Source organism: Chlorocebus sabaeus, chromosome 22 (assembly GCF_047675955.1).
Source record: "Chlorocebus sabaeus isolate Y175 chromosome 22, mChlSab1.0.hap1, whole genome shotgun sequence".
Lineage (NCBI taxonomy): Eukaryota > Metazoa > Chordata > Mammalia > Primates > Cercopithecidae > Chlorocebus > Chlorocebus sabaeus.
In genome coordinates, this window is record NC_132925.1 from 55,514,122 (window position 1) to 55,539,698 (window position 25,577).

A 25,577-nucleotide genomic window follows, 5' to 3' on the forward strand; every position below is an offset into this window, starting at 1 on the left:
GTGTTTTCACTATTTGGCTAAAAATGTGTTCAGATTTTCAGTATATCTCTAGATTATGAAATACATGTGTGTCAGTAACTGGTGAACATCCAGCATCCCCCCACCTATCTCTTCCTCTGTGTTCAGCAGCTCTGCTGCAAGCTGTGGGCCGGCCTTCCAAGTCCAGGGCTGCAGGAGAGGCCCAGTGACTTTGTTCTTTGCCATGTGGGGAGGGCCTGAGGAGTGTCCATTCATACCTAGCGGCAGCTGGTCACAGGTAGACCCTAACTGGAGCCATGAATCACTTTACCTTTTACTTGTTCAAGCCTCAATTGATTGTGTGTGGGCTCAGGGATATGACATCAGCTCTGGGCCAACAGGCAAGTTTTGGCACAGGTGTCTCCCTCCTCATGACTGCCCTGAGACATGGGGGTGGTAGAGAGAGCTCAGACTGGACGCCCAGGAGCCCAAGTTCTGGTCCCAGCTCCACCCTGGGCTCACTGCTTGTCTTTCTAGGATGACATTCAGGTACAGCCCCACAGCTTCATCCTATCATGGGCCCTCTGTCATTTACTGAATATATTTCTTTAAGTTGACCTCCCCTCCCTTTTTAAGCTTCCCCAGTGTTAGGTAATTAGTGGAAAGCAGCCCTGTGTGCTGGAAGAGCACAGGTTTTAGAGTCAGCTGGGCCTGACTTGAAGGCCCTGCCACACAAACCCTCTGAGCCCAGTCCCTCCCTGGAACATGGGGTTGCTGCCAGTTCATTTGTCTGGATTATTCTGGGGAGAGTGATTGGCATAGAGTATAGCCCAGTGCCTAGCAAACCTGAGTCCTGAGTCATTGTGTCTTTTATGAAAAAATGAGGCATAAATATTTTTCCTACATAGTTTGGAATCTTTCTTCTCCATTCCCCATCTCCACTGGGCCAGCCAGAGCCCTAAGAATGTTTTGCTGGAAAACGTGAAACCACCTCCTCCTTCATTTCCCATCCTCCAGGCCTGCTGTCTGTGATGCTGGCTCCATACTTGAACTGGACAACTTTCCTTTTTTAAAAAATTGTTTAATATTTGAATTTAGAAGTAGAAGATACATACACTTGTTTAAAAAATAAATAAGATAGTAATTAAACAATAAAAGAAGGTACATAGGAAGAAGCATGCCTCCTGACTCTTCCTGCATCTCCATATAACCTCAGTTACTAGGTTACTAGTGTCCAGTTTAGCCATGTCTTCTTCCAGAGATCCTTTGTCCATCAATCAGCACACACATTTGGGCATATCCCACACATTCCTGTTTTATGCAAGTGGTGACAACTGTACTTATTATTCTGCATCTTGCTTTGCTTTTGTAGGTATATTTTGGAGATTGTTTCATCTCATGAATAACTAGAGCCTCCAGTCATGTACAGTGCTTATTGAAGGCCAGGGGCTGGTCTAAATGCTTTGCATGTACTGATCCATTTCATCCTCATCATAACCCTTTGAGGTAGGTGGCATTATGACCTCTTCCGTTCTTCTTAGGACCAGTTCCATCCCTGGATGACACTGTGCACGCACCCAAAAAATTAGCGAGGCATGTTAGCAGGTACCTATAGTCCCAGCTACCTGGGAGGCTGAGGTGGGAGGATTACCTGAGCCTGGGAGGTGAAGGCTGCAGTGAGCTGTGATTGCACTACTGCACTCCAGCCTGGGGGACAGAGTGAGACCCCATCTTAAACAAATTAAAATTTAAAGTTAAAAAATAAACTACAAACCGGCATTTATTGTGGAAGGAAATGATACTTCACATTAGCAGATGAAACACAGTTTGGTATAAATAGAAGCATTCTGTTAGTTAAGTGAAAATCAAGCAGTGTTGTGCATTCAAGCTTGTGCCTGCCGGAGTGGCAGGCGAGAAGCTCTGAAGATGTGTGGGCACCGACTGGTTTTTCCTCCTGATGTAATCGGAAGGATCCTCAGAGAGGTGAAAGGGGTTAATAAAAGTAAACAGTGCCAGAAGGTACAGAGAGAAGTGTATCTCCTGACTCTTCCTCCATCCCCATATCACCTCGGTTGCTATGTTACTAGCGTCCAGTTTGGCAGTGTTTCCTTCCCAAGACACTGAAAGTCACCTTGCTGTCACAAGTGGAAACACTGACCCAGTGCCAGATAGTGGGGCTCTGGCATTCGGTTTACGCTGTCTGTGGAATGAAGGTATGGAGTTTGAGGAATACTGAGGCTCCCGCCAGGCTTTGATCTTCATGCCACTGTGCCCTGGAAGGGAGACCATGGTCTTGGCTCAGACTCAGGGCAAGGCAGCTCTTCGGGGCTCTCACAGCCTGCCAGCCAGGGTGTGTGCACAGTGTCATCCAGGGATGGAACTGGTCCTAAGCAGAACGGAAGAGGTTTCCCTCTAGGTAACCTTCCCCTCTCTTTCTGCTGTCCTGCCCAGACACCCGTTCACTAAGAATACATGTATTGATCATCAGCATATCCAGACCATGAGATGTGGCTGTACACTATGATGGGTGTCTTAGTGGGGATACGACAGTGTGAGGGAACTTGGAAGAGGGGGTGATGAAATCTCCTGAGCATCAGGAAGGCGCCAGAGAAGAGATGATATCTGATCAACAGTCGACAGTTCCTGGGTGCAGAGAGGGGCAGAAGGAGCAGCACTTAGAGTGGTGAGAAGCAGCACCTGGGATGTGGGAGGGAGCCTCCGCCCAGTCAGCACTGCTCCTGAGTCACGGCACTGAGCCTGGCCGATTGGGATCAGGACTGATATGGGTAGTTGGGGAGGCTCAAAGGGAAAGAAGTCTGCCTTTTAGGATTCATTTAGTGGCAAGGGACTGGAATCCAGTGCAAACTGGCTTAGATAAAAATGACACTCTATTGAATCACATGAACATGTCGCTCAAGTCTAGCTGGATCCAGGGGCTCACACACTGATTTGTCTGTCTCACCAATACAGCATGTATTCTGTGAGACCGGAGACCCCATCTATCTTCTATACTCTATTTTGACTGTAGTGCATTTGGTATGGTACCTGACACATAAATAAATATTTAATAATTGAAGGTGTAGCTGTTCTCCCCACCAATATACTCACTAGATCAAAGGCAGTAGAACTATGTCTCCCCCATTTTACCCTTTTCCCTCCTTCCCTCTCTTCCTACCTTCCTTCCCCACTCTTTCCAATCCATCCATCCATCCATCTATCTATCTATCCATCCATCCATCCATCCATCCATCCATCCATCCATCCATCCATCCTCCATCCATCATCCATCATCCATCAATCCATCCATCCATCCATCCATTTATCCACCTTTGGGAATCAGTCTCCCATTTCTGGTTTGTTTTCCTCTACGTGGACTTTGTGATCTGGCAAGCTTCTCCCATATGGTGACAAAGGTGATCCCTAGTACTACAAATTCTCCTCCCATTAGCCTCTCCCCATCCTCCAGTGGAAAGAGAACACTCCCTTCCCAGTGTTTCCAGCAAAGCCCCAGGGTAGCATCTAATGGCCTAGCTGAGCTTCCTATAGTCAGATGAATATAAGTTTGTGGATTGGCCAGGCCAGGGTCTCATGGCCACCCCAGGATTGCAGGGTGATGTCAGCTTCCCATGAACCACATGTACTGAGAATAGTGGAGGGGAATTTGGGGGATTTCCTCAAAATAAAATTAGGGGGGCTGTTCCCAAAGAAGGAAGACTGGATGAATCTGGGCAGAGAAAAACAACAGATGTCCACTGAGGGGGAGTCCCTGGGGGAGGATGAGGAAGTGGTTCCATTGGCTGGTGCTGAGACATACCTGGTGTTCCTCCAGCTATCAGCTGCTCCTCAGTCCTGTTTGCCTCCTGCTCCCCTGGGCTAATGCTCACTCTGCTCCCTTTGCCTGGGACACTCCACCCCACCCCAAGACCTGCTCACCCATCTAACAGCTACTCTTCCTGCAGTGTTCAGTTTAGATGTCACTTCCTCCAGGAAACCTTCCTATAGTGCCTAGGACTCCCTTCATCATTGCACTTATCACACCATGTGATCATCACTTGTGCAATTGCCTGTATCTCTACTACAGTGTGGATCCTATGAGGGTGGCGACCTGCATGTCTTCCACACTGTAGTTTTACCTAGCATAGTACCTGGCACATAATGAACTGCTCAATAAATATTTAGTGATTGACGGGTACAGCTATCTCCCTACTTCCAATTATGCTCAGCAGAACAAAGGCAATAGAACTGTACCTCCCTCATTTTACCCTCCCTCCCTGCCTTCTTCTCTTCCTTTCTCCCTTTCATCCACTCTCCCTTCTATCTACCCATCCCTGCATTTATTCACCCACCCACCCATCTGTTCATCTGTCCATTCATCCATCTACCCATCTATTCAGCCATATTCATTGATCCATTGATCTTTTGATCCGTTGATCCAGCCAGTCCAACCAGAGTCATTCATTCATGCAAATATATATTGATACTTGCTGAGTAACAGGCTCTGCTCTGGTACAGAGAATACTATCATGAACAAGATCCTGGCCTCAGGACTTTGCTTCTCTTTTCCTTCAAGGAAGTCTTGGTCATGCACTAGCCTAGGGTTTCACCCATACACAAATGCTGGAAGCAGAGAGCCACTGTGCCCAGGGACAGCCCTGTCTGCATGGTGGAAGAAGCACACAGGGACTGCAACATTGAGAAGCTGTTTTCTAACAACTGATCCTTATCCTGCCCCAGGTGTCCCTTTATGGATGCTGTTAACTTCCAGATTCTGTTTGCCTTCTTTTGCATTTAAATGAGGGGCTGAAAGATGGTGCAGATAAAACTTCGCTGTTTTCAGAATCTGAGGATCAGGGAAGAGGCAAAAGGCAATGTGTGCAAAGCAAAAAGCAGTGTAATTACCAGAAGAGGCAATGCTTAGCGGGCAGCAGACCCGGCCTGCAGTTCCAGCTCTGCCTGGCTTTTTGTGTGACTTTGGACAGCACTCTTGCTCTTTTCTTTTCTTTTCTTTGTTTTCTTTTTGAGATGGAGTCTCACTGTGTCGCTCAGGCTGGGGTGCAGTGGCACAATCTCGGTTGACTGTAACCTCTGCCTCCTGGGTTCAAGCGATTCTCCTGCCTCAGCCTCCTGAGTAGCTAGGAGTACAGGCGCCCACCACCACGCCCAGCTAATTTTTGTATTTTTTTAGTAGAGACGGGGTTTCACTATGATGGCCAGGCTGGTCCCAAACTCCTGACCTTGTGGTCCGCCCGTCTTGGCCCCAAAGTGCTGGGATTACAGGCGTGAGCCACCACGCTCAGCTCACTCTTGCTATTTCTGAGCCTCCATTTCCTTAAGTGAGGGGCTAGGACACCAAGAGTTATGGAGGACCTTTTGGCCCTTACATTCTGAGAACACATGCAACTGAACTGGGTCCAAGAATAGTGATCTTAAGTGACACGTCCCTACGAGGTCCTTCCCTAGACTCCCTGAATAGGGTCTGGAGGGCTGGAAAGTGAACACATTACCTGGCATCAAGCGGATGGGTACCTCTGAGGGGCCCTTCAGACATCCCCAGTTCGGTGATTTGGCCTCAGCTGAGCTCCTGCTTCTGCCTCTGCCCCTTCCCAGCCCCAGGCACGCTGCTGCTGGCAGTTGGTCACTTGACAATTTGCAGTTGACAGAGCACTTTCCCCATCTACCCCCTTCTGATCTTCACCAAGTGGGCACGGAAAGGACACGCCTCTCCACAGCCACCCAGCAAGTAGTGGGAAGGCTGAGTCTCAAAACCAAGTCTCCCTAATTCCAGTGGGCTGGAGGAGCCTTTCACCCCTGTTTTACAGTTGAGAAAGGGGTATAGGGGAAGCAAAACAAGCATGTGTTCAGTAGGCCCAGGCTGTGGGGTCAGCCACCTTGGCTTTGAACCCTGACTCCACTTACCAGTTTTTCACCTAGAGAAACTTACTGACCTATTCTGGGCCATGGTTTTCTCATCTATAAAGCAGGGATCATAGGATGCCTATCTCATAGGGGTTTTGTGAGAAATAAATGAGTTAATATAGGTAAAATGCATAAAGCAAGGCCTGGCATGTAGTAAGTGCTCAATAGATGCTAGCTGCTATCATTGTTGTTACTGTCATCACACTGCCTCCCAGGTTTGGGGAAAGGACTCATTGAAATGTTCCTTCACTAGAAGGGCTCCTAGAAAGAGGTTTGCAAACTTTGAAGTAATAGATAAGGTTAAATATTATTTAATGCATCCTGGACTGGCAATATTGGGCTAACTGTTCTCATCTATTGAGCTAAGGACCATTCATGCTGAAGCCCATGTATCAGGGAATTAAATAAAAACATCTAGAGGATTCTGGGTACAAAGAGAATCCTTTCAGAGAAACCTCCAGGTGAACTCTTTGGTGGCAGCTGTCATAAGTGACCCTGGGCAGTGGAGTTCACTGTTATTCTTGGAATCAGGAATCAAGTAGATCACGGGAGTTTGGCCCCAGGGTATGTGGGTTATCTTCTCCAAGCATAGGATTTTTGGAATGAAGTTTAGAGGCTATCCTGGGAAGTCTGGCCTGTCAGAGCACAGGAAGAGTACTCTGTGGCTCAAGAAGAGTAGAAAATGATGTAAAGGGAGAGAAAATAAAAAAAGAAAACTAGGCAAAGGATATGTGCGAATTGAGAACACCCAGCTGGGCTGCTGACCTTGAGTGAGTGGATGGATGCATGGTGATTGGACAGGAAGATCTAGCTGTAAATAGAAAGGCTGTCTTTTCCCCTGAACTACCCAGCGCAGATGACAGATTCGTGGCGAGGCAGGCAGACTCAGAAGCCAAAATAGAAAAAGGAGATGTAGCAGGAATCGTTGAACGCAGACAGGGATGGGATCCAGACATGAAAAACACCAGCAATATGGTGGTGAGGCAAAGAAACCAGGGTTGTCTGTGGATGTGGAGGGACATGTCGAAGGGGGAAGGTGGGGTCCTGGAGACAGCTGCGACATGTGTTCCCACCCTTTAGCCACACCTGTTTTATAATATTTTATTTCTTCTTTGCATTCCATCCATTTTTGCTCATTTGTAATCTCCCTAAACCTCCTAGAAACCCCCTTCCTGCTGATTTCATCCTCTCCGTATGCCAGTTCCACCAAGACCATATCCAAATGACTCAATGGACTCATTTATTTTATTTTTATTTTAAGTTCCAGGATACATGTGCAGGACACGCACGTTTGTTACACAGGTAAACGTGTGCCATGGTGGTTTGCTGCACCTATCGGCCCATCACCTACATGCATTAGCTATTTATCCTGATGCTCTTCCTGCTGCCACCGCCCCGACAGGCCCCAGTGTCCTTTAAACCAAGGCATGAAGATCATCAAAATAGGCACCTGCTTTGATTATCTGCAAGTCTGCAGTCACCGCTTTTGGCCACTAGATGTCGAGAACGCATCAATATGGCACATTTTCTGGTCCGTTGAGTTATTTGGATGTGATCTTGGTGGAACTGGCATACAGAGAGGATGAAATCAGCAAGAAGGGGGTTTTTAGGAGTCTTAGAGAGATTGCAAATGAACAAAAATGGATGGAATGCAGAGAAGCAATCTTTCCACCAAGACCCACGAAGAAAAGTTGACTGCATTTTAAATCTTGGTATTGTTTTACAAGTCTGGGAGATTTTTAGGATAAAAAAAGAAGGGAGAAACATGGCTTAAAAATTATATATATATATATATATTTTTTTTTTTTTACATTAGTTAATGTTCTCCAGAGCTTGTAAGCATTTCCAAGTGAGCATGTTTAAGGTTCTTAAACCCTGAACCCAAATCAGGGATGATAATGATGATGATGATGGTGGTGGTAGCACCTGATAGATACCTCCATGGCTCTTACTCTGTGGAAGGTATTGTTCTCAGCACTTGACAGAAACTGACTCATTTAGTGCTCACAAGCAGCCTAGGAAGTAGGTGCTATTATTATCCGTGTTTTACATATGAGGAAGCAGAGGTCAGAGAGGTTGTGTGACTTGTCCAAAGCCACACAGCTGGCGAGTGGGAGCATCAGGATTCAACCCAGACATTTGTCCATATTCCTACCTTCTATGGTCTGCAATAGATGTTGCCACATTGACTCCTGGGCTGTGGCAAAGGGAACTTTCTGAGCAATGAATCAGTGCTGTGATTTAATGATAAAAGTCACAGAGGCTGGGTACAGTGGCTCACATCTGTAATCCTAGCACTTTGGGAGGCCGAGGCGGGTGGATCACCTGAGATCAGGAGCTCAAGACCAGCCTGACAAACATGGTGAAACCCCATCTCTACTAAAATATAAAAATTAGCCAGGTGTGGTGGCGGGCGCCTGTAATCTCAGCTACTTGAGAGACTGAGGCAGGAGAATCACTTGAACCCAGGAGGTGGAGGTTGCAGTGAGCCGAGATCGTGCCACTGTACTCCAACCTGGGCAACAAGAGTGAAACTGTCTTAAAAAAAAAGGCACAGAATTCCTCATTCTAATAAACTCACTTCACAGCACTTCAAATGACAAGGAATAAGATTTTAGGGTTGACCAGGAATTCATTCTGAGTTCTCCAACTTACAGGGCTTGGTTAGATAGGAGCACATTTCATTCCCAGGGGGAAGCCTTTATTCTATTAGCTGTTATAGTAATCCAAACCACAGAAGAGAATGAACAAGGCCCAGGAGCCATGGATTCCAGAAGTTTCTTAGCATAGAAAGATGGTCATACATTTGGCATTGCAAAAGAAAAGTACATTTCTAGTTGGGGACCAGCAAAAATGCTATTGGTATGGAGCAGCCCAGTCAGTGTTCACGCTACTAAAAGTATTGATGTCTGCTCAGAAAGTGGTAATGAATTAAAGAAATTCATTAAGGGCTGGGTGTGGTGGTTCCCACCTGTAATACCAGCACTTTGGGAGGCTGAGGCAGGAGGATCACGTGAGCCCAGGAGTTCGAGATGAGTTTGGACAACATGGCAAAACTCCATCTCTATTTATAAAAAAATGATACAGACAATCTAGGATGATCTGGTAGAAAAAGTGGTGGATTAAAAGTGAGAGTCCAGATGTCCAGTATGGTTAAATATGTGTTTACCATATGACCCTTCATCCCACCCCTGGGTATTTACCTAAGAAAAATGAAAAATACATGTCTACACAAAGAAATGTACATAAGCATTCATAGCAGCTTTATCCAAAATAGCTAAAAACTGTAAGCACCTCAAGTAGCTATGGACATATGACTAAGTAAACAGATTGTGGCATAACCATGCAATGGAATACTTAGCCGTAAAAAAGAAGTTCTGATATGTACAGCATCATCAGTGAATCTCAGAAAAATTATGCTGAGTAAAAAGAAGGCTGACCCAAAGGAGTTTATATTGTATGATTTCATGGAACTGGATTCTGAACACACGACAGAAGGCAAACCTGTGATTGGGGTTGGAGTGGGGTCAGGTATTGGCTGCAAAGGGGCATGAGGGATCTTTCTGGTGTAGCGGAAGTTCTATATTTTGCTTGTGATCCTGGATACATGGATGTAAAGTTTGGTGTCTCTGCACTGATACTTGGTGATACTTGGCACCTCTGAGCCTCAGTTTCCCTATTTGTCAAACTGAAAGGTTGTTGGATTAGATGATGTCTAGAATTTCTTCTGGCTCAGAAATTTCCCCTGTAATAACAATATTCATTTTCTGTTATGGAAGTAGAGTAGCAAAGTGCAATTTGCTTTATAGGAATTGTTTCCTTTTTTTTTTTTTTTTTGAGACGGAGTCTCACCCTGTCACCCAGGCTGGAGTGCAGTGGCATGATCTCGGCTCATTGCAAGCTCCGCCTCCCTGGTTCGCGCCATTCTCCTGCCTCAGCCTCCCAAATAGCCGGGACTACAGGCGCCTGCCACCATGCCTGGCTAATTTTTTGTATTTTGTTTAGTAGAGACGGAGTTTCACCATGTTAGCCAGGATGGTCTCAATCTCCTGACTTCGTGATCCTCCTGCCTCGGCCTCCCAAAGTGCTGGGATTACAGGAGGAATTGTTTTTATAGGCAAGGATGAATTTATTCCAGAGAGCATAGAATATCTATTGGGTTACTTAATGTTACTCATTTTGGGTACAGAGCCATTTGCAGCCCATTGTACTTCAGGAAACAGCTGAGAAAATGATTTGTTTGTAAGAAGGATGTTCCCCATTCAATTCCCGTGGGTATGTGAGGAGGGGCTATCCCTGCGGCACTGGGTACAGGAGAGGGAGGGATGCCACAGTCACTGCTGGCAGGGCTAGAGAGGATAGCTGAGCAAGGGCTGGGCTTGCCTTGTCACTTCTGACAGTGCCCAGATGCTTGGAGCTATGGTTACCCTTTTAAATTTCCTCCTTATTTATTTATTTATTTATTATTTTTAAATTTCCTCTTTACTAGCCCATGCCTGGCTCTTAGTTAGGGTTTAATGATGTTGTTGATGATATCCAGTCCTCAGAGAGTCTGTGCAAAAGTAAAGGAAGGCAGGTGCCCAGAGCGTGTTGTGGGACCAGGGCAGCGGCCAACTAGAGCGTAGAACTTGGTATGGAGCCAGGAGCAACAGGGAGGGCCATGCTGGGTCATAGCTGGGTGCTGATTTCCCCTACTTGTGCGCCCCCAGGTCATGAAAACCTACCACATGTACCATGCAGAGAGCATCAGTGCAGAAAGCAAGCTGAAGGAGGCTGAGAAGCAGGAGGAGAAGCAGTTCAATAAGTCCGGAGACCTCAGCATGAACCTGCTGCGGCACGAGGACCGGCCCCAGCGCCGCAGCTCTGTGAAGAAGATTGAGAAGATGAAGGAGAAGGCGAGTGGGGGCCCTGGGCTGGGAGCGACTGGGGACAGGGCACAAAGGGGAGGGCCATGCTCTTGGCGGACAGCCTTAGCCTTCCCCCTTTTTTCCCCACATCCCAGTGGGGTGGTGGTGGGTGCAGGGGATGGGACAATGTAGCCAGTATCTCTTCTTTCGGAGATTGGTGTTCTAGTGGAAGCAGGGCCGGACGTGCCCCTGCTAGCACTGGTTAGGCCTGACTTAATGCTAAAGTCAGTAGGCAGACGAGGTGCTCAACTCACAAGTAAGCTGAACTGTGATGAGATTCACACCCAGCAAGCACCTTCTCAGATGACCTGGAATCACCAGGCATTAGTGGGAGCAGGGGCTTGTTCCAGAGGCCAATTTACTGGCCAAGGGTAGGGTCTGGGGGTGAGGGGGGAACTGATTACTGAATGTATCTCAACAAGAGGAACCAGAACCTGGAAACCTGGTAAAGGGCTCATTCCAAAATTGCCATTGCCAACTCAAAGAAGAGAGAGTTAAAATCCATGTGTATTGATTCTGGAAAAGTCCTTTAGTAGGGTGTGGTGGAAGGAATTATAGCTTTGGAGTCAGATGGGCTGGGTTTTGAAAATGCCACTTTTATAACACCTCTCTGAGCTGCAGTTTTGAAATCTGACAGGAGTGGCAAATTCGTCTCATCTCTCATGTCAATTCTGATCAATTGCCCAGAGCGCTGGACTGAGAATCGTGAAACCCTATCCAGATTTAGTTAAAAACAGTGCTGTAGGTCTGGCCACGGTGGCTCATGCCTGTAATATCAGCACTTTGGGAGTCCAAGGCGGGAGGATTGTTTGAGCCCAGGAGTTCGAGACCAGCCTGGGTAAAATGGCAAAACTCCATCTCTATGGAAAAAAAAAAAAAAAAAAGGCAAAGAATTTGAATAAATGTCGCTCTTAAAAAAGCATGTACGAGTGGCCAAAAAGGACATGAAAAGACTGGGCCAGGCATGGTGCTTCACTCCTCTAATCCTAACACTTTGGGAGGCCGAGGTGGGCAGATTGTTTGAGCTCAGGAGTTCGAGACCAGGTTGGGCAATATGGCAGAACCCCATCGCTACAAAAAATAGAAAAATTAGGCAGGTGTGGTGTCATGTGCCTGTAGTCCCAGCTACTTGGGAGGCTGAGGTAGGAGGATTACCTGAGGGAGGTCGAGGTGGCAGTGAGCCATGATCACTTCACTGCATTCCAGCCTCGGCAACAGGTGAGACCTTGTCTCAAAAAAAAAAAAAAAAGATCATCTCTATCATTCATGATTAAGGAAATGCAAATCAAACTCAATGAAATGCCACTTCACACCCACAAGGGTAGCTAGAATTAAAAAGGCAGACTAGGACCGGGCGTGGTGGCTCATGCCTGTAGTCCCAGCACTTTGGGAGGCCAAGGCGAGTGGATCACAAGGTCAGGAGATTGAGACCATCCTGGCTAACAAGGTGAAACCCCGTCTCTACTAAAAATACAAAAAATTACCCAGGCGCAGTGGTGGGTGCCTGTAGTCCCAGCTATTCAGGAGGCTGAGGCAGGAGAATGGTGTGAACCCGGAAGGCAGAGCTTGCAGTGAGCCGAGATTGTGCCACCACACTCCAGCCTGGGTGATAGAGCAAGACTCTGTCAAAAAAAGAAAAAAAAAAGGCAGACTATAGGAAGTATTGATAAGAATGTGGAGAAATTGGAATCTTCACACACTACTAGAGGGAATGTACAATGATTCTATCACTTTGGAAAGCAATCTAAATGTTAAAGATAGGCTAAGTTACCATGTGACTCAACAATTTTATTCCTAGGTATCCACCCAAGAAAAATAAAAACATATGTCCATTCAAAGACTTGTACATGAATAGCAGTACTATTCATAATAGCCAAAAGACGGAAATGACTCAGATGTTCATCTGCTGATAAATGGTTGAATAAAATAAAATGTGGTATATCCATGTGATGGAATATTATTCAACCACGAAAAGGAATGAAGTACTGACGCACACTGCAACATGAATGAACCTTGAAAACGAAAGAAGTGTGCTAAACGAAAGAATGTGCTAAACGAAAGAAGTCAGTCACGAAAGGCCACATATTGTACAATTACATTTATGAAATGTCCAGCATAGACAAATCTATAGAAATAGAAAATAGATGATTGGTTTCCAGGGGCTAAGGAAGAGGAAAATGGGGAGTAACTGTGAATAGGTGCAGGGTTTCTTTCTGGGATGATGAAAATATTCTAAAGTTAGATAATGATAATGGTTGTACGACTCTGTGAATATAGTAAAAATAAATAAAAATAAAATAAAATAACCAAGCAGGGAATGATAGGACTACAACATAGGGAGAAACAGAGAGGTAGAGTGAGTGCTGACTGGAAGTCCGGAGGCTGATTTTTAGTTCAGAGTTTTATTTTTAGTTCGGTTAGCTACTTGGCTCTTGGGCAAGCCACTTCTCTCCAGTTCTCATTTCCTCATCTATAAAATAGATGAGTTTAACGAAAATACCTTTAACATCCTTCCTAGGTATAACATTTTATGAGTCTATGAAGGGCTAAACATGGTCTCAGGGTCATGGTCATAGTGGGCCACTGGAAATAGGCCAAGAATATCAAAACTCTGTGTGGGGGTCGGTCGGGTGCATGGCTGGTGTAGGATGTAACTGCCAGGACCCTGGAGAAAAGTTAGAGATCTCTGAAGAGAATTAAAAGGTTGAGAACTCACTGTGGGATAGGAAGGTGTAAGAATGTCTAGGTGAAGGAGGAAAACCATTTATTTACAGAGACCTGACTTTTACGCAGCAATGGGACTCATCAGTCTGCAAGGAGCAGAGGACAGCTCTGCAGCCCGCTTACTCTTTCCTGCTCCATTCTCAGGCTGGCCCAGACAGGAGCAGCTCCCTGGGAGGCATTTGGGTCCCAGCTGAGATGGGCCGCTCTGGCTACCTCACCCCGCCTCTCCCCACCACTCCCATCCAGTCATCCTCCTCCCTCCTGTCCTCCAGTCACTGAAAATGACTGAATACCTACCCTGTGCAGGGACAGTTCTGGGCGCTCCAGACCTAGCAATGAACAAGGCAGATCAAGTCCCTAACCCCACTTATTTTCTAATGAGAGGTCACTGACAATCAACAAATAAATGAAAGGGTAGGAAAAAAAAAAAAAACCAATTTCAGGTGGTGGAAGTGCTTATAAAGAAAAGAGTCGGGCAGGGGTGGGCAGAGGGAGTGGGAGAGGTAGATGAGCTTGTTATTGAAGGCCAATCTGGCCTCAAGACCTTAGGCCAAGGCTGAGGGAACCATGAGTCTGAGGGCCTTGAGATAGGAATGAACTTGCCATCTTAAAGGAAGAATCAAGGAGGCTGAGCAAGTGAGGGGGAGCATGGGGGAAGGTAGAGCTTGAGAAGTGGACAGGACCAGGCCATGGAGAGCTTCTCAGGCGTGAGCAGCAGTTTGGTTTGTCACTGGAGGTTGCTGGGTAGGGATCTTATTGATTGATTGATTGATTGATTGAGACGGAGTCTCTTTCTGTCACTTAGACCTGGAGTGCAGCGGTGCAATCTCCGCTTACTGCAACCTCTGCCTCCTGGGTTCAAGTGATTTTCCTACCCCAGCCTCCCAAGTAGCTGGGACTACAGCTGCGGGCCACCACACCTAGCTAATTTTTGTATTTTTAGTAGAGATAGGGTTTTGCCCTGTTGGCCAGGCTGGTCTTGATCTCCTGACCTCAGGTGATATGCCTACCTTGGCCTCCCAAAGTGTTGGGATTATAGGCCAATGCTCCCGGCCAGGGATCTGATTTACACCCTACCCTAGCAAGGACAGTCGGAGGCTGCTGCTTATCTAGTGTCCTCATTGGCTGTGCAGGTGCAATGTAAAGGGGCTGCCTGAGTCCAGGTCCAACCCTTCCTCATCTAGCAGTTGGAGGTCTTCCATAGGTGTGTCTGTGCAGGGCTGGGGTGGCAGGAAGTTACTATAAAGAAAAAAAAATCACTGGGCCGGGCATGATGGCTCACGCCTGTAATCCCAACACTTGGAAAGCTGAGGTGAGAGGATGGCTTGAGGCTGGGAGTTCCAGACCAGCCTGGGCAACATAGTGAGACCCCACTCTCTCCAAAAAACTTTAAAAACAAAAACTAGGCAGGTGTGATGGCATGCATCTATAGTCCCAGCTACTCAGGAGGCTGAGGTGGGAGGATTGTTTGAGTCCAGGAGTTAAGGCTCAAGTGAGCTATGATCACATCACTGCACTCCAGCCTGGGTGACACAACAACACCCTGTCTCTAAAAAAAAAAAAAAAAAAAAAAAAAAATCACAAATCCCGTCCTCTTAAATGGCTTTTCTTACGTCTACTCTTTTCTTCTTCCAGAGGCAGGCCAAGTACTCTGAAAACAAGCTGAAATGCACAAAGGCCCGGAATGACTACTTGCTCAATCTGGCAGCCACCAACGCAGCTATAAGCAAATACTACATCCATGACGTCTCCGATCTGATCGATGTGAGCTCCCTGGGGAGTCTGGGACTGAGCATGGCCCACATCTGGGCTGGCGCACGTCACTGGCTGAAGGAGGGGCTGGTCTTTGTCTTTAGCTGACATTCTGGGGTAGCCAGGGGTCTTTTGAGCCCTGCCGGAGGGGAGGGGCAGTGAATGTTTGGAAGCAGGAAAATGAGTGTTGCCTCGTGGTGTCTATTTTCATGAGTGGGACATGGGCCTCTGGTGGCCCCAGTGCAGTTGACTTGGGCAGTCGTATATCCAGTGCCAACTTCCCAAGTACCTTCCTGGACACCAGGTCCTTTGCTGGGTTTGAGGGATTCAGGGGTGAACCATACACAGTTCATGCCTTGGGGGATTTCCCAGTGTGGTAAAGGAGATGTCATTGGTAATATGTTTAGCGCCCCTAGGGCCTCTCAGCCAGACACACATACATGCGAAAGAAAGTAGCGAATGAGACAGACTTAATTATGCAGATCAGCTTTGTGTGGGGAGGTTATCTCGGGAGAAATCGGGCAGCTTAAGCAAATGGAGAATGGAACACTGACTCCCAAGTACCAGCTGTGCAGGACACGCCACACGGACAAGCAGACTGGGAGAAAGAACACTGTGAGCGGAGGCGCTGGGGAGGGCTTCTTTGTCATCTAAGTAGGAGCCAGGACTGTTTCTCTTGTGTCCCCCTTCCTGCACAGATCGGGGAGCTGGCCCTGTCCATGCTTAGTAAAGGCTCGGTATTGGTTGATGGGCTCTTCTCCTGGTGTATCCTGTCGGGAAGTCAGGGGGCTCCTGCTTTTCCCATGGCTCCAGAGGGAGACCCCTTCTCAGCATCGCAAGGAGAGGGAGCTCCCAAATGGCCCAAGGACAGACCTTCCTCTTTCCTACTTTTCAACTTTCCTTTTTGCCCTTTCAGCCCTTTTATTGATTCATTTACCATATGTTAATGGAGCACGTGCTGTTGTCTGGAACTTGAGGTGCAGGAGCCAGTGGGTTGGCCCTCGGGGAGCGCACCTTACCAAAGACATGTTGATAGATGATTTTAATACTAAGTGGCAGGGGTCACAGTGAGGGAGGTAGAGGGAAATGTGGACCCCTGGAGAAGGAACACCTGACCAACTCTGAGTGGGGAGAACATCAAGGAAGCCTTCCTGGAGGAAGTGACCTCTAAACTGAATTCTGAAAGAAGAGTATTCCAGGCAGAGGGGATGCATGCACACCACCCTAAAGAAGAGAAAGATGGGCCGGGAGCAGTGGCTTGTACTTGTGAACTTTGGAAGGCCGAGGCGGGTGGATCATGAGGTCCGGAGTTCGAGATCAACCGGGCCAACACAGTGAAACCCCCGTCTCTTAAAAATACAAAAATTAGCTGGGAGTGGTGGTGGGTACCTGTAATCCCAGCTGCTCGGGAGGCTGAGGCAGGAAAATTGCTTGAACCCACAAGGCGGAGGTTGCAGTGAGCCGAGATCACGCCATTGCACTCCAGCCTGGGTGACAGAGCGAGATTCCATCTCAAAAAAAAAAAAAAGAAAAAAGAAAAAAGAGAAAGATGGTGAATATAGGGAGCCTAGTTCTGCTATTGCGCAAATCTCAACCGCAACTCCCGCTGAGGGCCGTGGTGTGGTTTGTGCAGTAGGATTCCAAAGTGCCTTGGGGCCTCCGGGATGGAAGATTCAGCTGTGGAAAGGGAGGTAATTGTAAGTCATTGTGGTGGCCGGTGACCACCCCTCCACATCCTGGCTCTCACCTGTAACCTTCTGTTGTTGCCTCTCCCCAAGTGCTGTGATTTGGGCTTTCATGCCAGCCTGGCCCGCACCTTCCGGACCTATCTCTCAGCTGAATATAATCTGGAGACTTCTCGCCACGAGGGACTGGATGTCATCGAGAATGCAGTGGACAACCTGGATTCCCGAAGTGACAAGCACACAGTCATGGACATGTGCAATCAAGTCTTCTGCCCTCCACTCAAGTTCGAGTTCCAGCCCCACATGGGGGATGAGGTAGGCTTCCCCCTGGAGCCCGGGCTTGGGGCTGCCTCCCTCTGTTCCCCCATGTGCTCCAGAACATCAGCCCAGGTTGCACATACAGGAAGTTTCTATCCGAGGCCTGGGGTCAAGCTCCTGGTTCATGGGCTTCCCCAGCCGAGGAGTTTACCACTAATACCCTAATCTTACTGTCTCAAGTGCCCCCCCATGCAGAATTGCAGCACCTTGGCTTCCTTTACAACCCCTCCCAGCTATGTCTAGAAGACTCCAAGGGAGACCCCGTCTGCACACAGGCTCATGTTCTTCCCCCAGATGCCCAGGAGAGGTCCCTGGGAAGCCTGGGCCTCACTGTAGCCTCACCACAGCCATTCAGGCCAGTGCATTCCACCAGGGCACTCCCTTCCTCCAACACTGCAAGCCTTTGATATGCCAGACAATCGAGTTTCCTTCAGTGCTTGTACTGCTCAGATCCTTGTTACATTCTGAAAAAACAAACAAACAAACAAATGAAAAACAAATGGGAAGAAGGCCCTTGTGCCCTTGTGACTGGCCCCAACACAGCCCTACTAGTTACCCAAGGCTTACAAAATCCCTTATGCAAATAGTTGCCTGAGCTTATCTGTGTCACTGCTCCCTCTGGGCATTGGGGGAACCCACTCCAACAGTGTCCCTGACCCAGCCAGCGTCTGGGTCCCAGTGAGGCTCAGCTGGGCCGTCCGTGGCACCTGCTAGGAGGGGAGGGGCAAGGAGGCATCTGAGAAGATGGCATTTGCTAGACCCTCTGCCTGGCTCTGCCCACTTGCTTCTGCAGGGCTGCACTGCTGTGCCTGCCCCATCCCTCTGCCGTCAGCTCCAACTCTTTCGATCCATCACCGGGACCTGAAAATGCGGGCCTCGTGGTGACCACTGGTGACCATAAACTTTGGGTTGCCCAGTCAGTGGCAAATAACTAATACTGTCCAGAGAGCCCTACTGTCCCTTGTGGTCCTAGCTGTGATCCTGGAAGGGGTGAGGTGCACATGCCTGCCAGCAGCCTAACCCGCAGGTGATACTAGAGTCCCACATGAAAGGTGGAGGGCGGTGGCTCACGTCTGTAATCTCAGCACTTTGGGAGGCTGAGGCAGGTGGATCACTTGAAGTCAGGAATTCAAGACCAGCCTGGCCAACATGGTGAAACCCTGTCTCTGTTAAAAAAAAAAAAATTAGCTGGGCATGGTGGCAGGTGCCTGTAGTCCCAGCTACTTGGGGGGCTGAGGCAGGAGAATCGCTTGAACCTGGGAGGCGGAGGTTGCAGTGAGCCGCGATGGCGCCACTGCATTCCAGCCTGGGTGACAGAGTGAGATCCTGTCTCAAACAAACCAAAAAAAAGGCGGAGGGAGAACAGCGTTTCTCAGGTGCTTCCCCTCCTCCAGCCCTCACCCAGTCAAGTGCTGGGGGATGAAGAGCTATGAGCTGTGAGAGTGCATTGTCTCACAGCTGCCCTGCTGCAGCATCCTTCTGCGGCACAATGGGAGTGTGCCCTGATTGTTTCCCATTCAGGTTTTTTCCCATTGGCTTCTCTTAGGTGGTTGCTTTCTTGCCACAACTTCTTGCCTTGAAATTAACCAATTAATTTTGCTTAGTAAGATTATGGTAAGGCTCTTTATAAACCTTCACTTGCTTCCCAAATGTAGATCATGACTGAAAGGCCACACCTGGCAATGGCAAGAGGGCAGACTTTGAGTAGGAAGGCCCTGGTTCTCATCTGGCATTGGTTGCCATGGCCACTTATGAGCTCTGTGACCTTGGGTAGGTCACTCAACCTTTCAGAGCCTGTTTCCTGGACTGTGATTGGGATGTTAATGGTAGCACCCCCACTCCTCTGCCCTAGCTCCACACAGGTGAGGAGGGCACAGGGCAACCACAGATGGTGGCTGTTATTCCTGCAGGTGTGCCAGGTCAGCGCTCAGCAACCCGTCCAGACAGAACTGCTCATGCGGTATCACCAGCTGCAGTCCAGACTGGCTACCCTCAAGATAGAGAATGAGGAGGTGAGTGAGCCCCTCTGCCCTATAAGGGATTTCCTTTGGAAGGCCTGGCTTGTCCCAAGGAGTCCACTTGTACCACAGAATGCATAAGAAATGATAGTTCCACTTATAAGATGGAATAGTACACAATCATTAAAACCACACACACTAAGAATCATTAATAGCCTGGGGGAACGCTTATAAGATGTTAAATTGAAGAAAAACAAAAGGCAGGGGGCTGAGGCAAGAGAATTGCTTGAACCTGGGAGACAGAGGTTACAGTGAGCTGAGATCACGCCACTGCACTCCAGCCTGGATGACAGAGTGAGGCTCCATCTCAAAACAAACAAACAAAACACAAAAGGAAATAGGACTGTATGTTCAGTATTGCCATAACTGCAGTAAACTAAAGCATGTGTATATTCCTAGGCATAGAAAAAAGACTGGAGGGAAATGCTTAAATGTTATTAGTTGCTATGTTTGGGTTGTGGGTGATAGGTGCTTTCTGTTTACTTCTTTGTGCTTTCTTCTATTTTCTGCAATGAATTTCTGTTTTATCATTAGAAATAACAGTAGGTATTTTAAATTACACAATGAAATAAACAACCCAGGGCACACTAAATGTGACATGGATTCTGAGCTCCAAGGAGCGGGTCAGTCTTACCAGGCCCAGCCTCCCTCCTCTGCAGCTGTGGGGCATAGGATTCTCAGCAAGTGGGTACAGATGGAAATACTAGTGCAGTGGCTCTATTCTGTGGACTGAAGAGGCCAGATGGGAAACATCCTTTTCCAACCTGGACTCCTCCTCCAAGGAGGATGTCAACAAACTGGAGGCCCCTGGAGAAAGGATACCAGGATGGAGGGAGTGACACTCGAGGTCATGGGCAGGTTTATTCTTGAAAGTGCAGTCACAGTGGGGAGGTGGGAAGACACAGTCCTGATCTTCAAATCTCAAGAGTGCTATCCTGGGCAGAGAGGGCAACTTTGCTTTTCAACTCCACAAAGGACATACCTAGGACAAATGTGAGACAGATTGGAGCTCAGGATGATAGCAAATCAGTGCAGTCCCCGGGGGGAGGTTGTATGGAGACAAATTATATATTTGTTTTTCAAACCTGGAAAGAGACAGGAGATGAACAGAGTGTTTTCTTTATTTATTTATGCCCTATATCTTCCCTCAAAGGATTTTAAATTGTTTACACGGAATAGCATATGGATCATAATGTTAATGGAATTTAAATTGGAAATCAGGGCCAAAGAAAGGAGAATGAAGCCAGTGTTCCTCTGTATGAGCTGCTAACGAGCTTGAATAGACTTAATTTTGAACCTGAGCTTCCTGTCATGCTGCATTAGAAAGAAGAATTGATTCATGTATTCATTCAACAATATTTATTCAAGTATTTTTAGAGCGCATATTGTGTACCAAACATTGTTCTAGATAGAGAATAAAGTGAGTGAACACAGCACAACATAGCACCTCCTCTCTGGGAGGGAATATTCTAGTGAGAAAAGACAGATAATACTTAAAACTGTTGACAAAGAGAGTCAAACTCTGTAAAATACTTGAAGAGATTTATTCTGAGCTAAATATGAGTGACCAATGGCCTGTAACATAGCCCTCAGGAGATTCTGAAAACATGTACCCAAGGTAGTTGGGCCACAACTTGATTGTATACATTTTAGGGAGATGTAAGACATCAATCAATACATGTAAGATGTACTTGGTTTGGTCTGGAAAGGTAGAACAACTGGAAGCAGGGGCTTTCAGGTCATAGGCAGATTCAAAGATTTTCTGATTGGCGATTGGTTGAAACAGTTAAGTTACTGTCTAAAGAAAGGGTTAAGATAAGGGGTTGTGCAGACCAAGGTTTTATCATAGAGATGAAGCCTCCAGGTAGTAGGCTTCAGAGGATAGACTGTAAACGTTTCTATCAGACTTAAAGAGTCTGTTCTAACAGTAATTCCAAAAAGGAGGAGGGTATAATGAGGTAGGTTTGCCGTCCCCTTCCCATCATGGCCTGAACTAGTTTTTCAGGTTAACATTGGAATGCCCTTGACCGAGAGGAGAGGTCCATTCAGATGGTTGGGGGCTTAGAATTTTATTTTTCATTTAGAAAACACAAAAACAAGCCAAGAAATGAATGAGCTTGGAAAATATTAGACAGTAATAGACACTGAGTGAAGATATCGGGGGGGCCTGATGTCACCAGGAGGTGACATTTAAGCTGAGGTCTGAGTGACAAGAAATAGGCTTTGAGTGGCAATAATTTTATAACAAACATTGGAAGCAGTTTTTCCAGGTACTATTTTTGGAACCAGCCTCCAAAGCAAAGAATCTGCCCTTTAGGCACAGTTCAGCAAAGGGGTGCTGTAAGGTCAGGGCCCATGGATCCTGCTCATGCAGGCTTCTGGTGGTCCCATGAAATTCCAGAAGAAAAACTGGAGTCCTAACTGAACAATGTGTGCCTCAGCAGCTGTCTTCCTGGAGTTTTCGTTTTCTCAGCTGGGCTTTTGATAGGAGTCCAATAGCAGATACCTGGAGAGTTTGTTCACGAAGAATGGCTGCCCACCATTGTCAGCTTTGTCTCTACCCTTCTCTGAATGAAGAGAACTAGAGCTTGTCTAATGTTGTCTCTATTCAACTGACCACCTTGCATTGGAGGAGCTGGTTTGGAGTTACATAATTAGGCCAAGAGAAGCAAACCTAGAAACCTGGGTTCCTTATTTGTTGCAACATTCCTCAAGGTTCTCTCTGTCAGGAGCCATACAATAGAATGTCTTCAAATTGGGCAACCTGGCTTCTCATCCCAGCCAGCTGTGTGATTTTGGGCTGGTGACTAATTTGTGTTTTCCACATTAATACAGTGAGAAGGATTATTTTTGTTCTGCCTATATCCTAGGGATTTTACATGGAAGAAGTAAAGCGATAGTTGGGAAAGGGACTTTACGGGTCAACAGCAGCATGAAAATACAGGATTTTTGTCAATCTGCTGTGTTTCTCCAGGTTAGGAAAACCCTGGATGCCACCATGCAGACATTACAGGACATGCTGACTGTGGAGGACTTTGATGTCTCCGATGCCTTCCAACACAGTCGATCAACAGAGTCTGTCAAGTCGGCTGCCTCTGAGACCTACATGAGCAAGATCAACATTGCCAAGAGGAGAGCCAACCAGCAGGAAACAGAAATGTTTTATTTTACAGTAAGTGGCATCCTGGGCCCAGAACCACAGTGTCTGCCAACCCACTGGCAGTGACTTTTCCGGAGCAACCCAAGCTACTGAGAACCAGAGAAACCACATGGGTCAGCTGGACCTAAGACTCCACCACCATGCTTTTAAAATTAAGTTGCCTGGCTTGGTTTTCTGAAATGCAGAAAGTGAATTCCCAATGGGTAGCACTGGCATTGATCTTGGGTGATGATTATTGACATTTTCTTGCTCTAGAAAAAAACCGAGACAGTTTTATTCAGTGGGGTGATAAGAAAATGGCTAACAGAGTCAGGTGCAAGTCCCAAGGAACAACCCTAAAATTACATATGTAGATTATCATGTTGAATTGTCTTAAATTTAGGTGTGAGCTTTGGAAAAAAATGCCCTAAAGAATCTAAGCAAATTGCTCTTTAGTTGCTTGCCCTTCATGTAAAATCCCATGTTAATTATCTTCCATTTGGACAGGGACTGGGAGGAGCAAGGAGACAGGGACTGGGTTTATTCAACATGTGTTCAACATGTGTTTATTGAGCATAAAATATTAGGTTTGTAAGGGACCTTAAATCTTCCATGGGATGCTTGAGTCTGTTCAGCCACATCCCTGCCCAGAGGCCATCCTGACTCTGCCTGCTTGCTCCCAAGATTAAAAGCTCCCTTTTCCCCCAAACAGCCCTTTTGTTTGCATTGTGCCTGGCTTTTAGTATTATCATGTTTTCCTTTATCTTTGCTATCTTCAAAAATCTACCTCACTGGGATTTCTTGGTTCTCTTCTCTGGGGCCACCCAGAGTGGAGGCTAATTCTACATGACAGTATTTCACATGGTTGCAGGGAACTGGGATTTCATTTCTCCAGGCTAAGTGTATCTGATTCTTTCAGTCCTGCCTTATAAACTTTTGTTTTGAGTAGCCTCAGTATCCTAGTGACTCTCTCCTGAACATGTTCCATGTGCTGATGCCTCTTCTAAGGTAAGACTCCAAGCAGTGGTCTGCCCAACACAGAATTGAGCAAAATTGGCTGGGCGTGGTGGCTCACACCTGTAATCCCAGCTCTTTGGGAGGCCAAAGTGGGTGGATTGCCTGAGCTCAGGAGTTCGAGACCAGCCTGGGCAACATGGTGAAAAGTCGTCTCTACTAAAATACAAAAAATTAGCTGGGTGTGGTAGTGTGTGCCTGTAGTCCCAGCTACTTGGGAGGCTGAAGCAGGAGAATTGCTTGAACCTGGGAAGCGGAGTTTGCAGTGAGCTGAGATTGTGCCACTGCCTCCAGCCTGGGAAACAGAGTGAGACTCTGTCTCAAAAAAAAAAAAAAAAAAAAAAAGAATTGAGCAAAATGTTCACCCCTTCTATACCAGGTACTATGCTCCTATTCATAAGTTCTAAGATCATATTCTTTTATTATTATTTTAAGGCTAAGTTAATATCAGTTATAGCTCTCTTCCCTGCACGCTACCATTAAGCAGGCCTCACTCTTCCTAAGGCTTTGTAGGGGATGTCTTGGGCAGGTCTTCTGTTTATCACCAGTTAGTTTTCCTCTTGATGAATTCAATTCATGGTTTTTGTCAACATCCTGATCCAGTTACTCAGCATACATGCTGTCTCCTCAAACCTGTGTTACCTGCAGATTCAGTGAGCGTGGCTTCCAAAGTTTAATCAATTTAAAGACTAACGGATATACCAAGGCCAAGGCCAAAGACAGAGTTGTTAAAAATATGCAACTAGGGCCAGGCGCCCTGGCTCATGCCTATAATCATAGCACTTTGGGAGGCCGAGGTAGGAGGATCCCTTTAGCTCAGGAGTTTGAGACCAGCTTGGGCAACATAGGACGACTCCATTTCTACAAAGAAAAAAAAAAAAAAAGGCTAGACATGGTCCATATCTGTGGTCCCAGCTACTCAGGAGGGTGAGGTGGAAGGATTGCTTGAGCCTGGGAGGTTGAGACTGCGGTGAACTGTGATTGCACCACTGCACTCCAGGCTGGGTGACAGAGGGAGGCTGTCTCAAAAAAAAAAAAAAAAAAAAAAAAAAAAAGAAAAAGAAAAGAAAAGAAAAAAGAAAAGTAATGAGGCTAATATTGATTGGACTGTAGTCATTTAACCCATCAGAAACCCACCCAATTCTAACTGATCTCCATCTTATAACTGGCTTTGTCAAATCCCTGGTCGAAAACCAGTAGTCAACACACACTGCATTTTCTCCAACACCCTTTGACCCTGCCAAGGAAGAAAACAAAGCAGAGCTTAGCGAAGCAGCCCACGCTGATTGCTGGCATTTGCCACTTCCATGGGGCCTACTGTGTTCACAAAGAGAATTTATGGTTACAACACGCACATGAATATTAATTCACTTTCGCAGTAGAAGCAAAGAAATCTGGGGAACAGAATTCAAGAAGGGGGGTCAGCCTACTCGAAGTTAGGAGGATTCTCCAGTATCTATGACTAAGGGTCATAAGATGTTATAGTTTATTCTTAATATTTAGTTTGTTAGTGTGGTTTCCTAGTATGCCTTCTCATGACTCATTATTTTAGGTCTTTTTAAGGACATCATAATCCTTTAAATACAAACATCAATACAATTTGATGGCATTCTTTATTTTGTGGACATTCGTTATTCTTCAGATGGTTGAAGCTTAAATGAGGCTGACAGAGATGGTTTACAAAGCCCCAGGCTGTAAATTGCACTAACCAGTGGACGACCTGTCAAGGCATGTGTTATGTGTTTGGGACTAGATCTTCAACTTCTTGGGGCAGTGAGACACGGTGAACAGAATATCAGCTTACCCCTCAGCTCTGCTTTTTTGGGGAATTCTTGGATAGGAGATAAAATGAGAGGACATTATTGCTGAAAGCATCTATAGAGAGCCTCTCAGACAGTAGTTACCAAACTGAAGTGTGCATTTGAACCATCTGGGAAGCTTGTTAAAAATGTAGGTTCTCAGCCAGGCATGGTGGCTCATGCCTGTAATCCCAACACTTTGGGAACCGAGGTGGGTAGATCACTTGAGCTCGTGAGTTCGCGACCAGCCTGGGCAACATGGCAAAACCCCATCTCTACAAGAAATACAAAAATTAGCTGGCCATAGTGGTGTGTGGCTGTAGTCCCAGCTACTTGGGAGGCTGAGG

The 25,577-nt window shown here is 46.7% G+C and overlaps 1 protein-coding gene across 3 annotated transcripts in view; it reads left to right on the forward strand.

The window, feature by feature from the left end:
* SRGAP3 (SLIT-ROBO Rho GTPase activating protein 3) overlaps nucleotides 1-25,577 on the forward strand; it is a 266,974-nt gene that overhangs the window by 176,278 nt on the left and 65,119 nt on the right. For all 3 annotated transcript variants that reach the window (XM_007985125.3, XM_007985127.3, XM_073009901.1), the window contains exons 5-9: nucleotides 10,584-10,769; nucleotides 15,141-15,269; nucleotides 17,036-17,257; nucleotides 19,171-19,272; nucleotides 22,253-22,450. In XM_007985125.3, coding sequence (XP_007983316.1) covers nucleotides 10,584-10,769; nucleotides 15,141-15,269; nucleotides 17,036-17,257; nucleotides 19,171-19,272; nucleotides 22,253-22,450 — 837 coding nt within the window. The remainder of the gene's footprint in view (nucleotides 1-10,583; nucleotides 10,770-15,140; nucleotides 15,270-17,035; nucleotides 17,258-19,170; nucleotides 19,273-22,252; nucleotides 22,451-25,577) is intronic.